Below are 21479 nucleotides of genomic sequence, written 5' to 3' on the forward strand. Positions count from 1 at the left end.
AGACATTAGAAGAGAATTTTTGAAATACAAGGGCGAGAGTCTAAACTTCAAAGCTGCTCACAAGCCTTTGGTGAAAACATTTCATAACAGTGGAGGAAGCCACCCGGCATTCTCCTCTGTGCCTCCCATCACACAGACTTGGAAATTAGCTGAAGGAAATAGCCTTCACTTCACTTGCGGTCGGGGCTATTCAGAGGAAATGCTGCTATCCGGCTGCTACAATTCAATTTGCAATGACACCAGTAATTTGGGTGTAATGGGTAGAAAATTGAGAGGGTAAAACTAGGTGAGTGGCAGAGAGAGACGAGTTAAGGAGTGAGGAGGAGAGAAGTTGAGGGGATATTTTGAGGCTGAAGATTTGGCAGAAGATCCCCTCTCTACCTCTCTGTGTCTGTGTATGTACTGTATATATGTGTGTGTGTGTGTGTGTGTGTGTGTGTGTGTGTAGGCTTCATGGAGGTCAGCCATGTCCCTTCCAGACCTGACATTTAACTCTGACACCTCTCATCTCATCTCTCTGCCTCCCCGAGCCTCCCATGGCTTAATGAGCGACACAATGAGACCCCGGACTCCTCCTCCTCCCCTCTCTCTATCTGTCCTTCCCTTCATCTCTCTTCCCCATTCTCTCATTCTCATCCTCTCTATCCTCTCTCCTCTCTCACACACTCTCCTCCAATAATCCGTGTGGTGAGTGTGTGTTACCGCATGTGGATATGAGACGATGAGGCCAATGTGCTGCTGGCAGCCAATTACATTAATGCGCTCTCTTCTTTGAACTGCTTATCGCTGCCAGCACAGCCATTTCCAAACACTGGGGCTCTGTCATGCCTTTCCAGGGGATGACTCCTTAGAGGCCCGGCTGGGCCTGAGGTTGGGGAAGGGGATACACACGTGACAGTAGAGGACAGGCAGGCACGCACATGTAGCTTCGACTCTGGCCTACACACAAGCAGATGTACAGAAAGTGGCCAAGTGGAAATGTTTTGAACCAACGCCAGCAGGATTCTTCTAAATGGGAAAAGTCATGCATAATAAGCTTGGGTTTACATGGTGAATTCCTCATATTTGAGAATAAACGTGTACAGTATGCACTTAAAGCTGGCAGGATACTCCAAATGTAACTGAGGTTTTTCACAGGCAAAATGGCAGGTGTAACACTAAAAGAACTGTTGCATCTGGCTTTGGTTGCCATAGTGCTGTCAGGTTGGCAAACTAAACCGTTTCAGATTTTTACACAACCTCCGCTGCGTGTGCAACTGGTCATCAGGTCAACACTTTCATGTGATGGTGTGTAACATTTATTTGCATCGTTAAGTTTAGTATTTTTGCGTTTCCATTTTGAGGAACTTGCAGGCCCTATGTATGAGTCTTTAGCTCATCAGTGGTGGAAAGTTGCTCCTCACATTTAGTCAAGTGATATATTTAATTACATTTTGAGATGCTTGTACTTAACCTTTTTATTTTCCATTTCATGCTGCTTTATACTTCAACCTCACTACACTTGAGCGGGAAGTACTGTACTTTTTACTCTGACAGCTGTGGTTACTAGTTACTTTGCATATGAAGATTTTACAAACAAAACATATCATTTTATGGATCTGGCACATTGTTATAGACCAGCTGCATATATTTAACACCGGCTTACATGTAAAGACTTCAGCAATATTAAAACAAAACTATAATATTCTGCAGTACTTATGATACTCTAGTACATATTGCTGCTGGTACTTATGTACTTTTACTTAAGGCAGAATCCAGGACTTACTGTCTTACTTGTAATGAAGTATATTCTACATTGTACTATTTCCACTTTTATTAAAGTAGAGGATCTGAGTACCTCATCCACCATGGAGGCTCCTACATGTTGCAGGGTTGCCATGAAATGAATTGACCCAAAGTCAGAGTGAGTACGCTGGTATTTGCCAGCAGCGCTTGGAGAACATACCAAATTTGATTTCTTCTGGACTGCTACACCGCTTGCCTAAAGGTGTGTAGAACCAGTTTGGAAATACAGATTAGGAAAAAGACCAATTAAAAATAAAAGTACCTGTTTACATCTAAGAAAGTTCAGAACCTTTTTTACATTAGCTGTCTTTATAAGCGACACACACATTAAATGAAAAAAAGAGATGACGCTGATTGTTAGTAAGAGTATCATCTTGTTACACACACATTTAGGCTGCCACATACACACTCCTGTGCTGACAGGACAGGACAATGGAACAGCAAATCCCACAGACTGGATTTATTAGCAGTGTCTGTGATTAGTTTGCTTCCACTCTGCAGTAATACACTACTAATTAGAGATGTTTCCAACTGTCTGCAGAGGTGATAACTGCTCTCTGTTTGACAGCGTTGAAGTTGTACATTATTTCGGACTTGGACCTCGTTAATAGAAACTTGTAAAAAAACGAAAAGAAACAGCATCAAGGAAAAAATGAGAAGAGAAATAATTGGGCTACTGTTGAGGGAACATTTTTAAGAAGCAATGTCATTCCAGCTTAATTTCATTGGGTCCTTGTTGAAATACTTGCTGTGGGATAGTATCTTTGTAATCGACTTTATTTCAATTCAGTCAATTTCACTCGTGCTACAGTACTTCTTTTTCCTGGCACATATTTTTGCTGAGGGAGAGACTGGGCTGCTTCTGTAATGAGGGAGTAGAAAGATCCATTTTACTGCATAACTAAACAATTACTGCAGTTGAAATAGCAGCATCAGGGACACAGAGCGCTCTCCTGGCACATCAGCGGTCTAACACAACCTGGTAACTTTTCACAGGTTTCTACATCCCTGTTCAACTTGCAAATCATTCTGTGTCATTAAAATGCACGGTTGCATGCCACTTGGCTTCTAATTGACTGATCCATATGTAATTGGGTATGTAATCCAACAGCGCTAACTACTTTCGCAGACTAGCAAAGGAACAGATTTACACTGGTGAGATTAAAAATGCATCCATCGTGTAACATGGCCGGGGACCCCCAGTAACACAGGAGGGGTACGAGGTGATGCAGAGCACGATGTATTTATCACATTTTGTCTTCCCACCTCTTGCTGGGCCGCTTTTGGCTCGATCTACTGAACTTTTACAAAAGATGAAAATTACTTTGTGTAGTAAAGAGCAAAGACAAACAGTAGTTCATGATTTTCTCCAACTTCACCCTTTAATGAACTCGACAGAGTCTGCAGAGAGCAGCGCTAGAAAAATAGGGCTTCTGGGTCTGCTTAGAATTTCACTGTGATTAAGAAGACATTTTTGGAAAGAGAGTTTCTTTGATGGTTTAAGTAAAAGCATATGAAGGACATTTTTTTCTGACGAGTCAATGTCAGTACCACTGACTGTTTGCGTAAAATGTAATTAATCATTAAAACTCCTCTCCTGTCTAAATGATACAGGTCCTCTTTACTCCACTCTGTATCAATGCTTAATGTGTTGCAGTAAAAAACTAACAATGTATCAAAGGGCAAGCATTGTCGATCAAGATCAAGGCATGGTGAGGCGCTGAGCACTCTGGCTTTCACAGCTCACATTGAGTCTGTTCTCTATCTTGGAGGAAACAACAACAACAACAACAACATAAACAAAAAAACCCCAGAACTCTCAGCCAACAGACATTTTAAAGGTCCCATATTGTAGAAAGTGAGATTCCCAGGTCTTTTTAGATTATGCAGTAGGTCTAGGTGCTATATAAATAAGTATCAAAATGCTCAGTCCACGGAGAAATGCACACAGCCAGTATTCAGAAACTGTACCTGTAAACGAGCTGTCGGGACGTCTGCATTTTTGTGATGTCACACCTATACCGTCACCAGCCTCAGCTACGCCCCCGCCATGGCCCACCTGGACCCACCGTCCGACCTTTTTTTTTGTTGTTATTCTATCTTTTTTCCAGGCCATCATTCCGTTGCTGAGCTAGCAAGCTACAAGACACAGAATAGTGCTGAGGAAACGCTGCACAAATGTTGGATGTCAGAAAGCCAACATGTCATAGCAAAGCCTTCCCAAAGATAGTGATATTAGAGACCACTGGCTCGGAACATTTTAGTCCGAGTTCTACCGTCTGTTCGGCTCATTTCAGCGTTGACCGACGACATTGGCGTTTGTCTAGCGTTAGAGAGGAGATGTAAAGCTATATTGAGATAGTTTTTGGTGCTTAAAACAGCAAATATATCTTCTTATGGATTCACCTGCTCAGTGAATGAAGGACGGTGCTTTGAGCAGTTGAACACATCATAAAACGCTTTGCTGTCAAGCGCAAAAAAGGGAAAAGACAAAACTAACTGCCCTCCATTGTGAAAATGTAACCCAATTTTTGCATCAATGACAGGCTAACTAAAAGCTGAAAAACTGTATGCAATGTTGTAAAATTGACTTTCTTATATCCCATCATTATGATGGAGAAAGGTAAAAAGTTAAAATTCGTTGCTGCTGTATATTATTCTAATGAGAAAGGCTGATTGGGGTGTTGGTGACACTGGTTACGCTTGTCCTTGTTGACAGTTCTAATAAAGAAAATATATTTATATTACAGTCAGGTCATCCTGAAGGTCAATGCCATTGTCAATGCACACTAGATTTCAGAAAGAAAGTGCTGAGACGCCGTAAAAAATGCAACACTGGACACTCAGCCATCTTTGTTGTACCTGGAGGGCGACATGAGAAAAGTTACAGATTTAAAATCGAAAGGATAAGGCTGGTCTTATTCTCTATTTTTCATATTGCCAACAAATCCGATGAAATGTTTTAGTCCGTCTTATGATACTCTCCTGCTTCCCTGCTTGTTGCACTCAGCCATAAACACATTTGCTTCAAAAGAAAACGCAAAGCTTTAAGAACCGGTGACAGGTGAATACATTACTCAGACAGGAGTAAATAGTGTAGTTATTGGGAACTACTTTCAGCTGCACATTAATACGCATCTAGTGATTATTTACAGCACTAGGACCGTGTATTTGGGATTGACTCTAAATAAACTACAGTGTCCATGTTCATTATAAGCAAGGAATGTGTCAACCAACGCAACAGTATAGCTCATTTACAACAACGGAAGTTTGTGGCACAGAGGAAAGGGCTAGTGTATATCAGGCTTTGGTCAGAGAGACAATACTTGTTAGTAGAATAAAATTATTGTTTCTTTTGTTTTGTGGACTGTAGGATAAATATGGATGACTATTACCAGCATTATCCTTTCTGCAGTAGGAAGATGGTCATCATCCATGTTACTGCAGCTCCTACTGGTTGCTTAATAGAGTTGGATAGAAGTTCCTAAATGATTAGGAAATGATTCCTAAATGAAAGATTACTTAATGTACCTTTACTCTGATACCTCAAAATGCTGCTACTCTACCCATTTTTCACATTAAACTATTCAAAAGCAGGGTCTGCCTTTCTCTGACAGGGAAACTTCTCAGATCCAGTTTGTCTTTGCCTTTTCTCTCCTTTTTTGTGGACTTTGTTGTAATTTAAAATAATTTTTTTTGGCATTGTTCACCTTCATGTGACAATTCACACTAGAGATAGGCAGGAAATATGAGAAAAGAGCAAAGGGGCTGACACTCAACAAAGGTCCCCTACCAGACCACGGGGACGCCCCTCTTCTCTTCTTTTCAATCCTCCCCTTCACCTCTTTCTCTTCCTCTACTCCAACTCCTACTGTTTACTTAAGGGGCTGTGTGGTAGCTTGAGGCCTGTCATCAGAGATGAATACTGGCTAAATATTATTGCAGGTCCTTAAACAGGAAGTAAAGAGGTACGCAAACCCCTGGGGCACCTTGACGTGATATTTTCAGTCTGGATTTAGCTGCTTTCTCAATCTAGGGACTGAGATCTGAGAAATACACACATACTGTACATACACTAACGCACATACTTTATATACACACACACACTCTGGAGTGGCTGCCGACTCCCTGCTTCGAACACACAATATGGACTTCCAGAATAGTTTACCAACTGAATGACAAACATTATAAAGACAACGCTCCACACAGTCAACTGTCAGCACAGTGGTCGCCTAGAGGAAGGCCAGTATGCATTCGGATTATCTTTTGTTTTGACACAAACAATATGCTTACTCAAAATAGAGCCTAGTCTTCACTTGCAAACAATAGATCTGCCATATGAAGACATATCTAAGCCCGGATTTATGTAGTTGGTACTCCTACTTGACACGATCCTGCAGCTTTGTATTACAAAATGGGAAAAATGGATGTTCATGTTTGGAGTCTTTACACTGTGGGACAATTGCAATTGTCAGAGCAGGAGGCTGGAATCTGAATGGAGCTACCTCTGCCGAGCAGCTTATAAACTTGTCAGCGTGTTAGGAGAATTTGGGGAACCATAAGAATTTTACCAAAAGTACCCTTTTGCTGAATACTAACCTTCGAGAAGAGACAACACAGGTACAGAAACATACTGTAATACCATCTGAACCAATCTACGGCCTACACACAGCACAGTAAGCTTCTGATGATACTCAAACAAACTGCCTTCCTCTTCTACTGCAACTTTGTTTCTTGCTGGTATGAATTCATTACTGAGACAGCCAATTAAAAAGCATAAACAGGGCACAATCTAATAAAAGCTGTCTAGATTAATGTGATTTCCTGTTCTGTAAGCCGCCACTCTAATAAGTTGTGATCAAACTCAGATCCAATTTTAATTCAATTTCATGCTTATGAATGCCTAAAAATATGGTGCTTTAAAAACAAATATAATGATTATTTTGTTGTAAGCCAGAAGATGCGGCTCTGACTTTTTAGTGTCAAAATTGCTAGATGCATGCTTGGCTTTGAATTAATTAGATGAGCTTCATTATTTTTGTTTTTCATAAAAGAGATGGAGGAATTTATCTATATTAATTTTAAATATTAAAAAAAGGATGAAAATCTGACTTCAATGAGAGAAAAATCCGTATAAAATCTGAAAACTATGACCCTGAAAACAAATTATTTTATTCTGTATTTTATAATATTCCTGTTTATTTGTATTACGGCAACACCTTGCCCATTGACTTAATATTTATAAACTGTAACTGGACTGGCTTTAGCTGGATGTTATTTTGCCCATCTGTGTATTAGCTTGAGGCCTGGACTGTATTACTAGGTAAAAAGCAGTGGATTGAGGGCACTCATGTCTGTAGACACGCAGGCCTGTAAAGAGCTATTTGGTGTCTTTTATTCATTCAACACTTTCCCTCTCTCTCTCTCAATCTGTCACATTTCATCCACTTTAACGCACTCTCTCTTTGTAGGTTCCTCCCTTCACTTTAGAAGACAGTTGTGTAGGAACCTGGACCTGGACCTGTTCTGAGGTAAATGCCGAAGTGTTGCCATAACAAAAAAAGGTCACATGCAAACACACGCATGCATGCACACACACACACACACTCTCTTCTTAACTGCCTTTTTCATCATATTTAATTTATACGTGTTTCAAGAAACTGAGCTACTTCACATGTTGGCGGTCAGCGTCTAACAGCACAGTGATACCTCTATATACTACAACATTAGCGCCACTGTTCACTGTCAGCCACTCAGGGTTCATTGAGTGGTTTCGAGTGACCTAGAAAAGCCTGTGAAAGCTGTAAGACTTCACAACAGGATTTTAAATGTTGTCTCAATCAAGCCAACCAAATTGCACGAGACAGGCCTGCAGTTGATGTGTGAAGCAATTAAAAGAGTACTCCACCAATTTAGCATTACAGTCCAAAAACACCGTCGGACTCATGAATGACAGTTTTCTTATATAAAAAAAGGGATAAAAATGAATGCAGCAAGGATATCGTCTTTTTTATTCATCACATTGTCAAAGCCTGATGCCTGCATTACCCACAGTCAAACCTGACTGTCAACAGTAAAGTTGGAGAATCAGGGGTGTTTTGGCAATAGTGGCTAATGTAGCCACAAGAGATGAGGAGCGGGGTACAGAGGTCTGGTAAGCTCACTTCTTTCTAACTCCACACCCCAAGATTTCTTTCATTTTCAAACCTGTGGTCTTCTGCACCAACCTTTGCTGACTCAAGTGACATCACCTGAGGCAATTTTTCAGATATTTTGAAGCTCCCTCTGGAGCCAAAACAGGCTTTATACAACTTTTTTCACACAGAATGTAGTAGTACTCCCCAAGACCTGTAAACAGACTTTGATGGTTCCTGAGAACCATTATATAGCCTACTATACCTTCATCATAAATTTTTAATTTGTCATGATTTCTAAAAGAGACTGTGTGTTGTTTGGATACCTTTTAATAAGGAGAACATTTTTAAACCATTGTTTAAGGTCTTTGGGGCTATTTGGCTCTCTGCTGCTGTTACATTGAATCAACCTCATGTAAGTTGCTGCATCTGACCTTGCTCATAGATTGGTGCAAATAGCTTCAAACACAATTTACTCTAGTTGTCGTCATTGCGATGTTAAGTAGGGTCCTTGAAGGCAGATGCGGTAGCAGCATAACTGTGTCTCGTTTCTCCTTTTCCACTCCCTCTGCCTTTCCATGACACAAACACGCACACATTTACATGTCCGCAAAAGTGTATGCAAACAGTCAGCTTGTGTACATCTGTTTGGGAATACAATAAGCATGTCTGGCCCGTCCTCGCCGTGAGACGTGAAAAATTTTACCTCTGGGAGGAATTGACAGATGGCATAAAGATTGAAGAGAAGGCACCAGAAGAAGAGATCATATGCCATGGCCGGGGGTAACGGAGGAAAGCGTGCCAAGAGAGAGGTTAGAGAGGGACATTAAGGAGGAACATGGAGAGTTTGAGGCCAAGAGAAGACGTTGCATAAGAGAACAGAATTTAACAATGCCTCTTGAAGTAGTGGAGAGAAAAAACAAGCCTGCGTCAAAATCCTTAATTTGTTTCCATTATTAGCAGTTCCCACAAACTTTCTTTTGGTAATTGTTAAGCAGAGCTGGATATGTGTTTTGTGATGTAAAACTTTGGGTGCTTCAATGAACTTTTCTTGAACATTGTACCCTCTGTGTCCAATTGCAAATTGTGTCCTCAGAGATCAAACTAGAGCAGTTTATTCACTTGCCATTCTGGGAACATCATTTATATTGTCAATTTTACTAGTTGATTAATTCGCTTTTTTTTTTTGCAGCAATTTACATTATACAGCTAGAAAGTGTTTGAAAGTGAGCTCCTGTGCTTGCTCTCATGGTGCCATATTTACACAGTTTACCGCATTCAAATGTTCTTTACACATATACACTCCTGCATTTTGGGTGTACTAAGGAGTTACTCTTTTGAACAGACTGAGTTTTGATGCAAGACTTTCCAGTATCTGTGTGACTTGCCACTGTGTTCTTTGCTTTGCAACCCTCCGCCTGAAATATGATGAGCTTAGGCTAAAAGCCTCCAGAGCTTCTCATCTTAAAGAATGTGACAGCTAAACCCTCCAATCTAGCCACAGACGGAAAGAGAGACTTCAAATGCAAGGAAAGAACTGGTTCTCAGCTCAAAAGCCTGCTACTAGAGCTCGTACAGCAGTGGAGGCTAAAGAGAAGCCTAATAAGCCTGTCAAAGGGAGATGTTTGTGATCAGTTCTGTTGTGACCCATTTTAATCTAGAAACACTGCTCGGCTTCACCAGAACAGATGAGTGAGGCACTTTAATCTGAATACCAATTCCTCAAAGAAAAGCAGGGAGGGGAGAGTGGGAGATGAGAGAAAGAATGGGGGACAAAGACACGCGAAAACAGACTGACAGACGCAGGCACAACACACATGGTGCAGATGCCATAATGAAAACCAAAAATCTCAATCATGGATAAAAATACTGAATGTTTTTTGTTATTTTGACGGCTTGTCTAAACTGTGGCAGGAGAGAGAAACGTTGCTTGCCAATCAGAGGCTCAAACTCTCAACCAAACTTGGCTGTGGGTGGACAAGCTTATCCCTGTGATAGCAGTGGCTGCCAGAGAAGAGGAGGACTGACAAGTGAGTAGGAGTGGCATGGCAGAAATTATACAACATTATATATCAACATTAAGACTAATAAGACTAGTATAAGACTAGTACTGGACATTAAACCGTATACTGTACTGTGTTATATACTGTGCTAAAATAGTGTTCTATACTTAACTTGAAAATATGGATGGTAATGAATGGAGGACAGGCATAGATGATAATTAGCCCTAACTGAGTGCAAACATTCCTTCTTGATTTTGGAAACAGTAATATGATAAAATATTCTTAACTCAAGGTCCACTAAGAAGCGCTTGATCTAACAGTATTCATCAGGGTAAGACCTCATAAAAATGTAGCTTTTGGTCAGGTTTGTTTAATTTTTTGTGTAATGTATGATTTTAAGATACATATTATGGAGCTTCTGAAATTCATTGTACATTCAGACTGGATGTAGACCTTAGACAATATGGAACACAAGATATATTATAATTTCCCTTAATGCTCATTATCGTTTTCAACTAGTTTATATTGAAATCACCATTGGTTTTTGAAATTTTACTCCTTTTATCCATCCTTCTTTCTCTATAGGCTTTGGTACATACATTTATTTGTGTATAAGGCCAATAACGAAAACTGAAATTGGAAATTCAAAATAATCAAGTGAGTCTTGCCTTCACTTCCTAGAATATAGCTTATTCAAACTCCCTTTTATAAAATGTGGCATAACTGTCAGAAGAATGATGTATAACTGCTTTATAACCATGTGTTACTAGTAGTTACTGTGGTATGATTCCATGCACTGTAAAGTATGTCCCCACTACTTTTTATGTATTCATTATATGTATTACTCACTTTAATATGATGAGGTATATGCAATTTCAACATGTTTTTCTGAGCTTGATGTCCAGCCAATAAAGCTTCCTTTAAGCTAAAATGTGAGTGAAAGTGAGAAAAAGAGGCAGACAGCGAGGGAGAGAGCAACATGACAGGAGTGAGACTGATGACAAAAAGTAATACTAACTCATCATTTATCTGTATCAGAGGAGGACATGACAAATTGAACCGCTACTGAGCGTTATTTATATTGTACCCAGTAAGACCGCGAATGCTGAGCATCTGTGACAGCGAGCTGAACTGCCAGCTCCAGATACCCGGCACTTCACCTCTAAATGCTCCTTGGCTACATGTCATGCCCACATCACACTGAGGCAGTAATCCACTCTGGTGCCATAAGAAAAGAGTTAAAGTACTGACATGCTCCATGTACCACAGGCAGAGGGTGTCTAGAAGATTTTGAGTGTGCGGGGCAGGAGGGGGCACAGATTCAGATGAGAGGGCCGGTGATAGGATGGATGACGGCAGAAGCTAAAACCAGTTGTGTTTAAAAAAATACTAGATGGCAGCTTTGCATGCGGGGCAAGTGTGCTGGTGATGAGGGGGCAGAGCTCTCTTTTAGAGCCGCCTCTTCACTAAACAAACAAACAAAAAAAAATTAATAATTGGTAATATGAACATAGAAAGAAACAGACAAAATGCAAAGTATGCCTCTGTGTCCTATTAGCTTGGAAACAACACTAACTTTAAGTTATCTAAAGAGAGAACATTCCCACCAGTGAGAGCACTTTTAAGAACAACACAGACTGTGTGTTATATCTTGCCGTCAACTCAAGGCAAAAATCGAGTTTCAAAATCTAATAAAAAGACAAACTGGGAGTGACAACATGGACTCGATTACGCACATACTAGATTAGGAAAAATACAAGCTGCGATTGCAGGAACATCACTTTATTTTTTAGCTCACACGGTAGGTCTCCCCACTTTGCCAAACGGATCTTTTAGCAGTTCAATATCAACTCCATTACATCCATTACACCAGCCTAGGTCCTAGGGTCTAATCAAATTTTGTCCCATGAAGCATTAAGTACATCAGCAGCTAAAACTACCGATTGTATTTGCTTTAAGCAACACCCAACAGTTGTACAGGCACAAATAGGCAGCTAAGACATCATCCCAAAAGTCTTGTTTCTCTCATCTCTTGAACTTAAAAAAGCACCAGTTGAAATAAATAAATAAATAATCCTAGTAATATTTCTTGATTATTTAGTATGTGTTCAAAGAATGCATATTCCAAATTTGGATGATTGTTTGTTACATTAGGTATACAGAAGTTAATGTCCAGAAAACCTACTCTTTTTTTTTTTAGTTTACAGTTGTGTTTCTTCTTGTCTGTGCTTGGTCTTTAGTCTTGAAGCTGGAGCAGACAGGTGTAGGTTATTGTAGTTTAGATTAGGGCACATGTAATTACAAAGAGCAACACACAAGGCTTTCAAAAGGAAATATAGGCTAAATTGGTCTAATACTGGGACACCCTGGTGCGTGTGGGCCTCGGCTGGTCAATCCCCTTGTCTCACAGCTGCTAACAAGTATATTTCCTCTTATCATTTTCAGATTCAGAATCCGCTGCCAATGCTGGACCTCCCCCTTCTCCCAGGCCCATAGAGTATATGTGTGCAGGGACTGAGGGGGAGAGAGATCATCCCCACACACCTATTTTACCCAGCAGAGTGTATCCAGATTACAGTTAATCCTAAATACTCCTGACAGCAGCTACGAGGAGCTGACACATCAACTCCATTTTATCTTTGCTGCACAACTGCTGCAATTTAAGACTGATTTAAAATTTTATTGAGAACCCTTGAGGCACATCCTAAATTAGCTATATCGCTGAGGTTTTAACCCTTAATGTGCCACAGATGAGCCTGAGGAATATTTAGGTAGTTCCATAGAGTAGACTGTGTGTGTCTTGACTTTCTAGAGTCGAACATATTGTTCTTCACTCTTTTAAAAAGGCACATTAACATTTTTTACTTGGACTATGATCTGTTTGTAATACTATATGCCTGTACCCCCCCTGTGTAGCAATTTTTTAGAATATGTTTTCTTTCTTAGTATGTATATTGGGTTCACTGTAACCTAACATGTCCCATTTAGCATCAAGGCTTTGATACATTTTCTCTGTTTATTTGCTGTTTATTTGCGGCCGTTTTGTTTTCGTCTCTTTCTTCATTTTATTTACTGTGTACTGTTACAGAGAAAGGGAACCATATATATATATATATATATATATATATATATATATATATATTAAAAAAAACAGGGTTCAAGGCCAGGACAAGATTCTGCAGCAGAAAACACAACTTTAAGGAGAGAAGGGGAGGAAAAAAAAAAAAACAGACTGAAACAGGTAGAGAAAGTGTCAATTAAACATAATCTTTTCTGAGTGCAAAACAGTGCATTCACCTAGTTAGAGAAACAAATCCTATTTATGTGCCAGGAACAAGGAGAGTGAAGCGGAAGAGAAGATGTCAAAAAGACAGCTTCCTCAGTGTGTAGAAACTCACTGCCAAACAAGAAACTGAGTAACTTAGCTGAGCAACAGGTAGAGAGGCACAGTCAACCAAAACACAAACAGGAAAAGAGAAGGAAGTGACAAACGGGAGATGTCATGCTGCCTATTAACATTCTCCACTTGCTGTTCTTGTGCAACATTCCAGGGAAACGAACAGCTTGGAACAGAGGTGCTGGTTTTTGGAGTGGTACAGGTTTGATCCCCGCAACATCTGCAGAGGTACAAGTGAGTCTAAAAGTGACGCTTTTTCATAAGTCAATACGAGCTGACAGGCGTGTAGGAGAAGAAAATAAGGCAAGAAGAAGGGAGGAAGGAAGGAATAATGCGCACTGTTTACTGAATTCTGCTACTAGCACGTCTTAAATTAGGACCAGAAATGTGGTACTGACACTTTCTTCATATCATGTGATTTTCATTTAAAAAAATGTCTGTTAAGTCACTATCGCTCACCAAATGAGGTATTACAATGGTGATTGAGCCTATGGCCCATAGATGAAAGTATTGCAATATTTATATATTTGCAGTATTACTGCCATTGGTGTCTGTGGAGACATTCCTGGAAAAAAAAGCTGTATTAAGTTACTGCTAGTGCAAACCAAACATTTCCTGGTGCTGCAGCTTCCCATTATAAGCATTTAACTGGCGAAACACAAGTTGACTTTTATTATGAAGTAGTCACAGGAAATGCAGTGTGTTTGTCAGTGAGCTTAACACCTACCACTGTCGTTCAACAAAAAAGTGTCCACAAAACAGGACCCCGGTCATTTTGGGCATTTTTTTCAACAGCAGATCCGTTTGAAATATTGCAGGGAGTAATGGAACAAGGAGGAGCAGCTGCAGTGAGCTGTAAGATGATGGGCTGCAGGCGAAAGGCTGCACACCCCAAACCTCTCAGTGAGGTAACCGGCTCCTTTCATTGTGTCCTGCTGTTTGCAGACTCATGCCATGTGCAGCATAAAATACGATCCCAGTTGCTCACAGAATGATGGAAAAAGTCAACTATTGCCTGACTTCTTTATCAATACGACTATAGTTTGTCTTGCTGTCCCCATAAATTCTGTGAAATGTAGTTATTAAACCAAACTTTGCTGCTTTTGAGAGGTAAAGTTGACATGAGGCCTTATGCATTATCTTGGGTTATAACAGAGCTCAATGTACATAGTAAACTAATACTGCAAGAAATTGTCTAAAAAAGTGATATTTATGATACAAGTAGATGTAATGCCTAATAGATGGCTAGTTTTTAAATTCAGAAGTATTCTGGCAAGCCTAAGGGGTAAAAATAAATAATTGAAAGGAGATATCTTTAACTATATGCTCTGCCTGATACCTTAAACAACCCGAGTGGTAACAATACACCTTAAGAAATGAAGACGAGATTCACGCTGCTCAGTCTAGTGCAAATCAGACTATTTTTGTGCTACTTCTTTGCTTAGAGGTGTCTGATTTGAAACAATCAATAGAAAAACATGCAAAAACAGTGAATGAAACTCAAGCATTTGTAGCTACACCGAAATCACCGTCACGGTGGCATCTTATGCTTGTTTAGGTCTCTGACAAGAAAGTGTGTTTTTATCCAAATTCTTTGTTGTAGATGATGCAACTGCGAAATTGATTCAATACATCAGTCAAAAGATGATGACATCCCTCCTTCAGGGAATATGACTAAGAGGAAATGGTATTCATACTTACTTTTAGGCTAAAATCATTCGGGGAAGCTCACATGGAAGATGTAATGAAACGTTTCTGGGAGTTTTTGAAACAAATCTGTCAAGCGCGACAGGGGCTGTTGCCGGTTCCCCCTTTTAAATACACTTTGTTGTCCTCTGGACAGAAGGTTTATCAATCAGGCTGGAAACCCAAACCATGCATAAATATTCTGTTAATTATCAACATGTAATCTAAATTGGTTCTAAATCTGCTGCTTATCCCCCATTCATTTATAAATCAAAGATAAGCCCCTGGGGTGGGCTTTGTGCAGTGAAAGCCTGTAGGTTCCGTTGCACAAATGACACAGACAGACTTGACAGAATTGTATTAAATATCAAAAACAAAATCAACAAGGCTTGTAAACATTCACAGAAAAGCAGGCAGAGGTGTCACATGGGCCTTCACTTACTGTTGGTTTTGAGGCGGGCTGGCTCACTGTTGCGGCTTCCTGCCTGGTTGATAGCCTTTACAAAGAAGATATAACGGGTGCCACTCTGCAAGCCGTGCACCGTGTAGTGGTTCTGCTTGATGTTGGGTACGATCATCCAGCTGTCTGCCGAGTTGTACAAACCTGGCAGATCCACAGAAACACACACACACACACACACACACACACACACACACACACACACACACACACACACACACACACACACACACACACACACACACACACACACACACACACACACACACACACACGCACGCACACACACAGCATGAGTAACCAAGTTCTGTTGAAACTTTTTTGGGTAAGCAGAGCTACAGTGATGTTAAACAGAGTAAAAACAATTATCCGCAAAATCCAGCCAAATCAGTGTCATATTTTTCTCTTTCTTCTCCACACCTCAAGTGAATCATCATCACATGATAAGGAGCACAGAGGCCATACGGCTCAGGTGTATCATAGCACACTCTCCTGAGGCGATATTGTGTGTTGACTAAGCTGAATATGTTACCGATTAAGAACAAGGCATTCACACAATATGACACGTGCCTTTCTGTAGTAAGCGCCTGAGGGTGAATGAGTGTATAAGTCTTTAATGTTCAAATGTATGGAAACGGGGGCAATACCAAAGGACCCCAGGTGGCGGGTGGTTTGATTCAAAGTGACCTGCAGTGGAGGCTAAATAATGGCTTGGTTAGCTCTGCAGTCGATTCGCTTATTAACAGTTTACAGTCTCTCAGCTCCGGCTGACTGTGATGGATAAAAAGGAAATCTCAGCTCAGGGCAGAGGAGAGGATTGTCTACTATGGGTTGCCCTTTTGGCCTCTAGATTTACACATTTCCACCTTAACCGACCCACCACATTACCACAACTTTTTTTTTTTTTTTTTTTTAATAAAATATGAAAATTTAAATCTGATTTTAAAGCTGAAATACACAACTTTCAATACGAGGTGAGAAGTGTGCATTAAAGACTTGCAGAGCTGTTGTGGTAGGTTGTGTGGAGGACTGCTGCAAAATTTGGAAAATATGACAGTTAGCTAAGTGTGGTGTCACTGCACTTATGCTTCGAGTTAAAGTGTGAAAAACAAACATGGTGTGAAATTTTGCCACTTCCAGTGCACTGGCTGCGTTTTGCACAAACCTTATTGACATTGTCATACAGGAAAGGTGAAGAGAACTGATGAACATTTCTTAGCAGCAGAGTATCTAGCGTCTCTAACCACGGTAAATAAATACTAGTTTGTGTAACAACAACAATGAATATCAATATCAGCAAACATTCGTGAGGCAGCTCACACAAAGAGCCACTGACCACCGGGCTTGGAATTTCTTTCACCCACCAAGACAAATTCTCAGCGCATTCAAATGAACCCTTGCTAAATCAAACAAAGCATCTTGTTTAGTAGCCCCATAGCTGAGGTTAATGTTTGTAGAGTTGAAAGTAGTATAACAACCTTTTCATCGTCTCATCTCTCCTCCCCAGTGCAGAATTGCAGGGAAATAAAAAGCCTGAAAGGCAGAGAGCTCTCAAGGCCATGCCTGCCACGTCCCTTCTGGTGAGGCTGCGTTGTGAATTATTGAACGAGATGGCAACAGCATACATAAGTAATGGCCGAGAGTCTGCTAGTAAATATAAATACTTCACCGGACGCAAATAAGGCCTTTAAAAGTGAGGTGGCTTTAAGAATGAATGAGGGGAAGGGACTCTTAAAGTTAAAGTGAAGGCTGCGTCTTTAAATATCTGCCGACTTCCACAAGCTTTCCTCAGACAAAGAAAACACCGGAGAAGGCTTTCATATTCCTTTAAGATGAAAGAGAAATAAAAAGTGAGGGAGTTTAAGAGCTCCTTCTTTACACCTTGCACGTACATGATCCATTTTGTTTACAGAGATGGGCATCCGATTCCTCTGCATTTCTGTTTCAGCCTGGTCTTACTAAATATGCCTCCACTGCCAACAATGAAATCCTACTGCTGTTCCCTCACACAAAGCAAGATTGTTGTTCTACTGTGACAGCTGTCCCTTGTTGTTAAGAAAATTATGCCGCATCCTGTTAAATTAGGGAGGCTACAACGTTCTTTGAGCTTTCAAAAAGAGATACAGGGATAGACTTCACGCTGCTTTCCATTTTTAAAGCTTTTGATCTCCATAGCACCTCTCCATTCTTGCAAAATCAAATTTAGGTCAGTACACAGCAATCCTCTATCAATACTTTTGCCTCTGAAAAGGGGTTTTCTGATGCTAGTTGTGCTACTGTGGAGAGCAAAGTTTGTTGGAGGAGTCAGCAAATTTGTGCCACTGCAAAGAGAGAAACAGAGAGGAAATAGATCAGATGGTGTCTTGCACCCAGACATCAAGTGTGTGTGTTTGTGTGTGTACACTGTGTGTGCCCCTGTTTGTGTCTCTGCGCATCTTGCGTAGACTCAGAAGCAGACAGATGAGAAGGGAACAGAAACACAAAGTATCCTGGGAATGGTAGAGGGTTTGTTGTTGATGATGCAATACAGAGCTAACGTGTGTCTGTGTGTGTGCCTGCATGTGCATGTTTACTCAATACATTTCTTATGGAGGTACAGTCTGTGTGTGTATGAGCAGCTGTGCACCTACATCTGTCTCTTGGGGCCTCGGCATAACTTTACTGAGTGTACTGTTTTTTCTGCATGGTTTCCTGCAAAGACTGAAAACTAGTCATCGTTTCCACAAACACTTCTACAAAGATTGTTCCCACTGATACTCTGACAGGTGCCCTGTTGACATACAGAGTGATGGAGATGTTACCAAACTCTGGGCTGTCGTGATACCGACTGCGACCCCGCTTTTCACCTGTGATTATCATGTTAATACTTCACCACAGGCCAGAGCTTATGAATACATATGAAAGACAGATAGCAGCTGGTAGGTATGGCTGGTGTGAATAACGTGCAGGCCTCTCAGAAAAAAGGACAAATTGGCAGTAGAAATTGGAAAAAAGTGGATAAAGTCATGTAGAGTTCAGAGCACGGGTATGGACTTCTTTTATTCCAGACGGATACAGTAAAATTGCTCTAGCTGAGCAATACAGATATACAGTATGATGGTAAATGATTTTCAGTGAAGATGAGTAAACTGTTCTTTTCCTCAGTGAAAAAAATGGAAGAAATAGCATGGAGCTAATGAGGATATTTTGCTTCCTAACTTTGCAGTTGGCACTCTGTGGTGTAAGTTATCAAGATGACAGCCATGGGCCACCAGGAGAGCCATTAAAGAAAACAAAACGGCCACAAAACCATCACTGGTGCTCTGTAGTTATAACCAGAAGAAAATTACACAAGGCCATTACAATGCTTGGCTTTGTAAATTACTCTCTTGTTTTTCCATGTAAAACAAATGTGGCATTTCATCCGAAGGCAGTCAGAATGTTTAAAATTCCATTTATTTTTGCCTTCATTTTAAGTATTAATAATTAAAAGTTCAACGTTTTGGGAAATGGAGTTATTTTCTTACTTATTAAGAGTTAGATAAGAAGATTGATACCACTCTCATGTGTGTATGCTAAATATGAAGCTATACAGCCAGAGGAGGGTTAGCTTAGCTTAGCATAAAGACTGGAAACAAAACAAACAAAAACAAAAAAGCTGTGTCAAAAACAACAAGATGCGGCAAGTAATGTGCTGGACTATATCTTGGCTGGGTTCAGTATTGTCATCACAGAGACAACCAGGAAACCAGTGGAGACTGCTGCAAATAAGTATTTCCCCAAAATATTGAACTATTTTATTAAAATGACTATATTTTGAATGCATGCACATGAAGACCATTAAGGTGGACGAGCATATGCTGCACTTAGGTTAATCTAAGCACTTGGTTAAATCTGGATCAGCAAAAAGTGGCATATCATCTGCGGATTGTTACAAACGTTTGTGTCAAATTTGAAGAAATTCCCTCAAGGCGTTCCTGAGATATCGCGTTCATGGGAATTGGACGGTCAGAGACATAATGCCTCCGGCCACGGCTGTCGCCGGTACCAAGGCATAAAAAGCACAACCTCAAAGCAGTGTAAATCAAAACTGAGAGCTTCAATGGAAATCGCCCACTATTTCCTTTTTAGATCAATTAATCAACAATTACACTCAGCCTCTCTGATTTAAATTCTCTCTTGTTCTCTCTATTCCTGTCCTTTCTCCTGATCTTCAGGGCAGGAATCGACATCATCAAATAAAAGATGACTGACTACAATTTGTCTGAGTGTGTGTGTAATGTAGAGAATGGAAGGCTGACTATGTGTTACACCTGAATAAAGTCGAAAGAAAAAACAAAAATTTCCAGAGGCCATAATGTACAATGTAAGTGGATGGTTGGGATGTCGGTTGAAAATAAACAAATGCGACACTAGACACTTGCAGCTTGCAAAGGGCCACAGATAGCAGCTACACAATTACAGTGCAGACATCTTTACTTGCAGTCATATTTGGCTTTTTGACACTGCTTCCATTTCTCCATGGAATTTGGTTTCACTTGCTGATTCTATTTTCTGCTGCTTTGCTTGGATGCTCCTGCAGAGACAGGGTTCACAAGACCCCACAACCCCCATTCCCCTCCTCATGGGAGGGCCGAGGCTGAGGATGACACCATGCGAGAGGAAAGGAGAGAGCCATGATAGCGCTCAAGTGGGAGCATTTAGCCACTTGGAAAGTTTGAGAGAAATGCTATGGTAAAAACTCAAGTGGCATGGCAAGCTAAATGGGTTTCTCTCTTTCTCAGTTTCTCCTGTGAGTCTCTTGAGGGCTCTGTGGCAGCAGGCTGCTGAATATCTGAGTCACTCAGTCTAACACAGCTGAAATGTATCCTGATGTTTCAAATGGCTGGGGCACTTGAATTGCATGGTTAGATGGAGAAATGTCAGGCTACACAGAGGGGAGGAGATGATGAGAGGATCAAAAGAGGGGAGGAAAAGAGTGGAGAGGCGCAGGTGTGTGTGCACATGCGTGAATGTGCATGATTCTGTATGTGAATCGTATCCTCCTCATATCAGTAAATGGTCATTTTCACGTACCCTATATAACCATTATCCACTCAGACTTTCATCTGTTCTCATGTTCCGCTCCTCCTCCACAGTGGTTTTTCTTTTCCTTCATTTATGTAGTGATAGATAATCCGTTATAATGCTTATTAGTTCACGGGGGCCAGGTTTTTATCAAATGCGTAAATGTGCTCAGGAATATTTCACCTTTGAATTAGGACGAATTTTGCAAACTATCGAGACAGTAAGACCCATGACAACTGAGGTCATCTAAATGTACACTACCATAACACTGTAGCCCAGGCTACAGGATTGTTCAATAAAGGGTGTATTTAAGTTTGATTACAGTTGTCAACCAATTATGGGAAAACAAATATGGCCCATTCTGTTATAACATTAAGAATGTAGGAAAGAACTGATTTAATTGACTTGGAGTGACTGAAAAATGGTTTGACAAAAATTTCACGAGCGAAGAGCAAGAATCCATTTAGGCACAGCTTTTCGTGACCATGGTGGTGGGGAATTGAGGACATGAAGACTTCTTGCTCTGGGCCTCATGTTATGAGCCAAAACCTTAAGGACTACATAGACAATATTGCCACATGGGGGTGATATTGGATCTAAGTAGGCATCAAAAATGAATTTATTTGAAGCATATCCTCATGATATGTGTATGCCCTATTTTTATAACAAGTAGTCTTGATGACTCAGCTCGGTGTTTCCATATATACAAGCATGGAGGACAACAAAGACTAAAGATGGACAGAAAATCTAGGCTATGCATCACAGTTTGTGTAAAATATTGAACATATGAAAATAAGATTGAAGAAACTGGAAGTATTTTGGTGCTCCAGTTTATTTCTCTTTGAAACGGAGGAAAGGTCAATGGGAATGGTGGGTTTCTTGGTGCTTCTTTGGGGCTTGTGCAGCAGTGTTTGTGTGTGTGTGTGTGTGTGTGTGTGTGTGTGTGTGTGTGTGTGTACACGTGTGTG

General features: G+C 40.5%; 1 protein-coding gene across 5 annotated transcripts in view; it reads right to left on the bottom strand.

Annotated features, from left to right (window-relative positions):
- Positions 1 to 21479, bottom strand: part of mid2 (midline 2) — a 140878-nt gene that overhangs the window by 5849 nt on the left and 113550 nt on the right. For all 5 annotated transcript variants that reach the window (XM_040119702.1, XM_040119705.1, XM_040119701.1 and 2 more), the window contains one exon: positions 15448 to 15609. In XM_040119702.1, the coding sequence (XP_039975636.1) occupies positions 15448 to 15609 (162 nt within the window). The remainder of the gene's footprint in view (positions 1 to 15447; positions 15610 to 21479) is intronic.

This window comes from Xiphias gladius, chromosome 23 (assembly GCF_016859285.1).
Source record: "Xiphias gladius isolate SHS-SW01 ecotype Sanya breed wild chromosome 23, ASM1685928v1, whole genome shotgun sequence".
In the NCBI taxonomy this organism is placed as follows: domain Eukaryota; kingdom Metazoa; phylum Chordata; class Actinopteri; order Istiophoriformes; family Xiphiidae; genus Xiphias; species Xiphias gladius.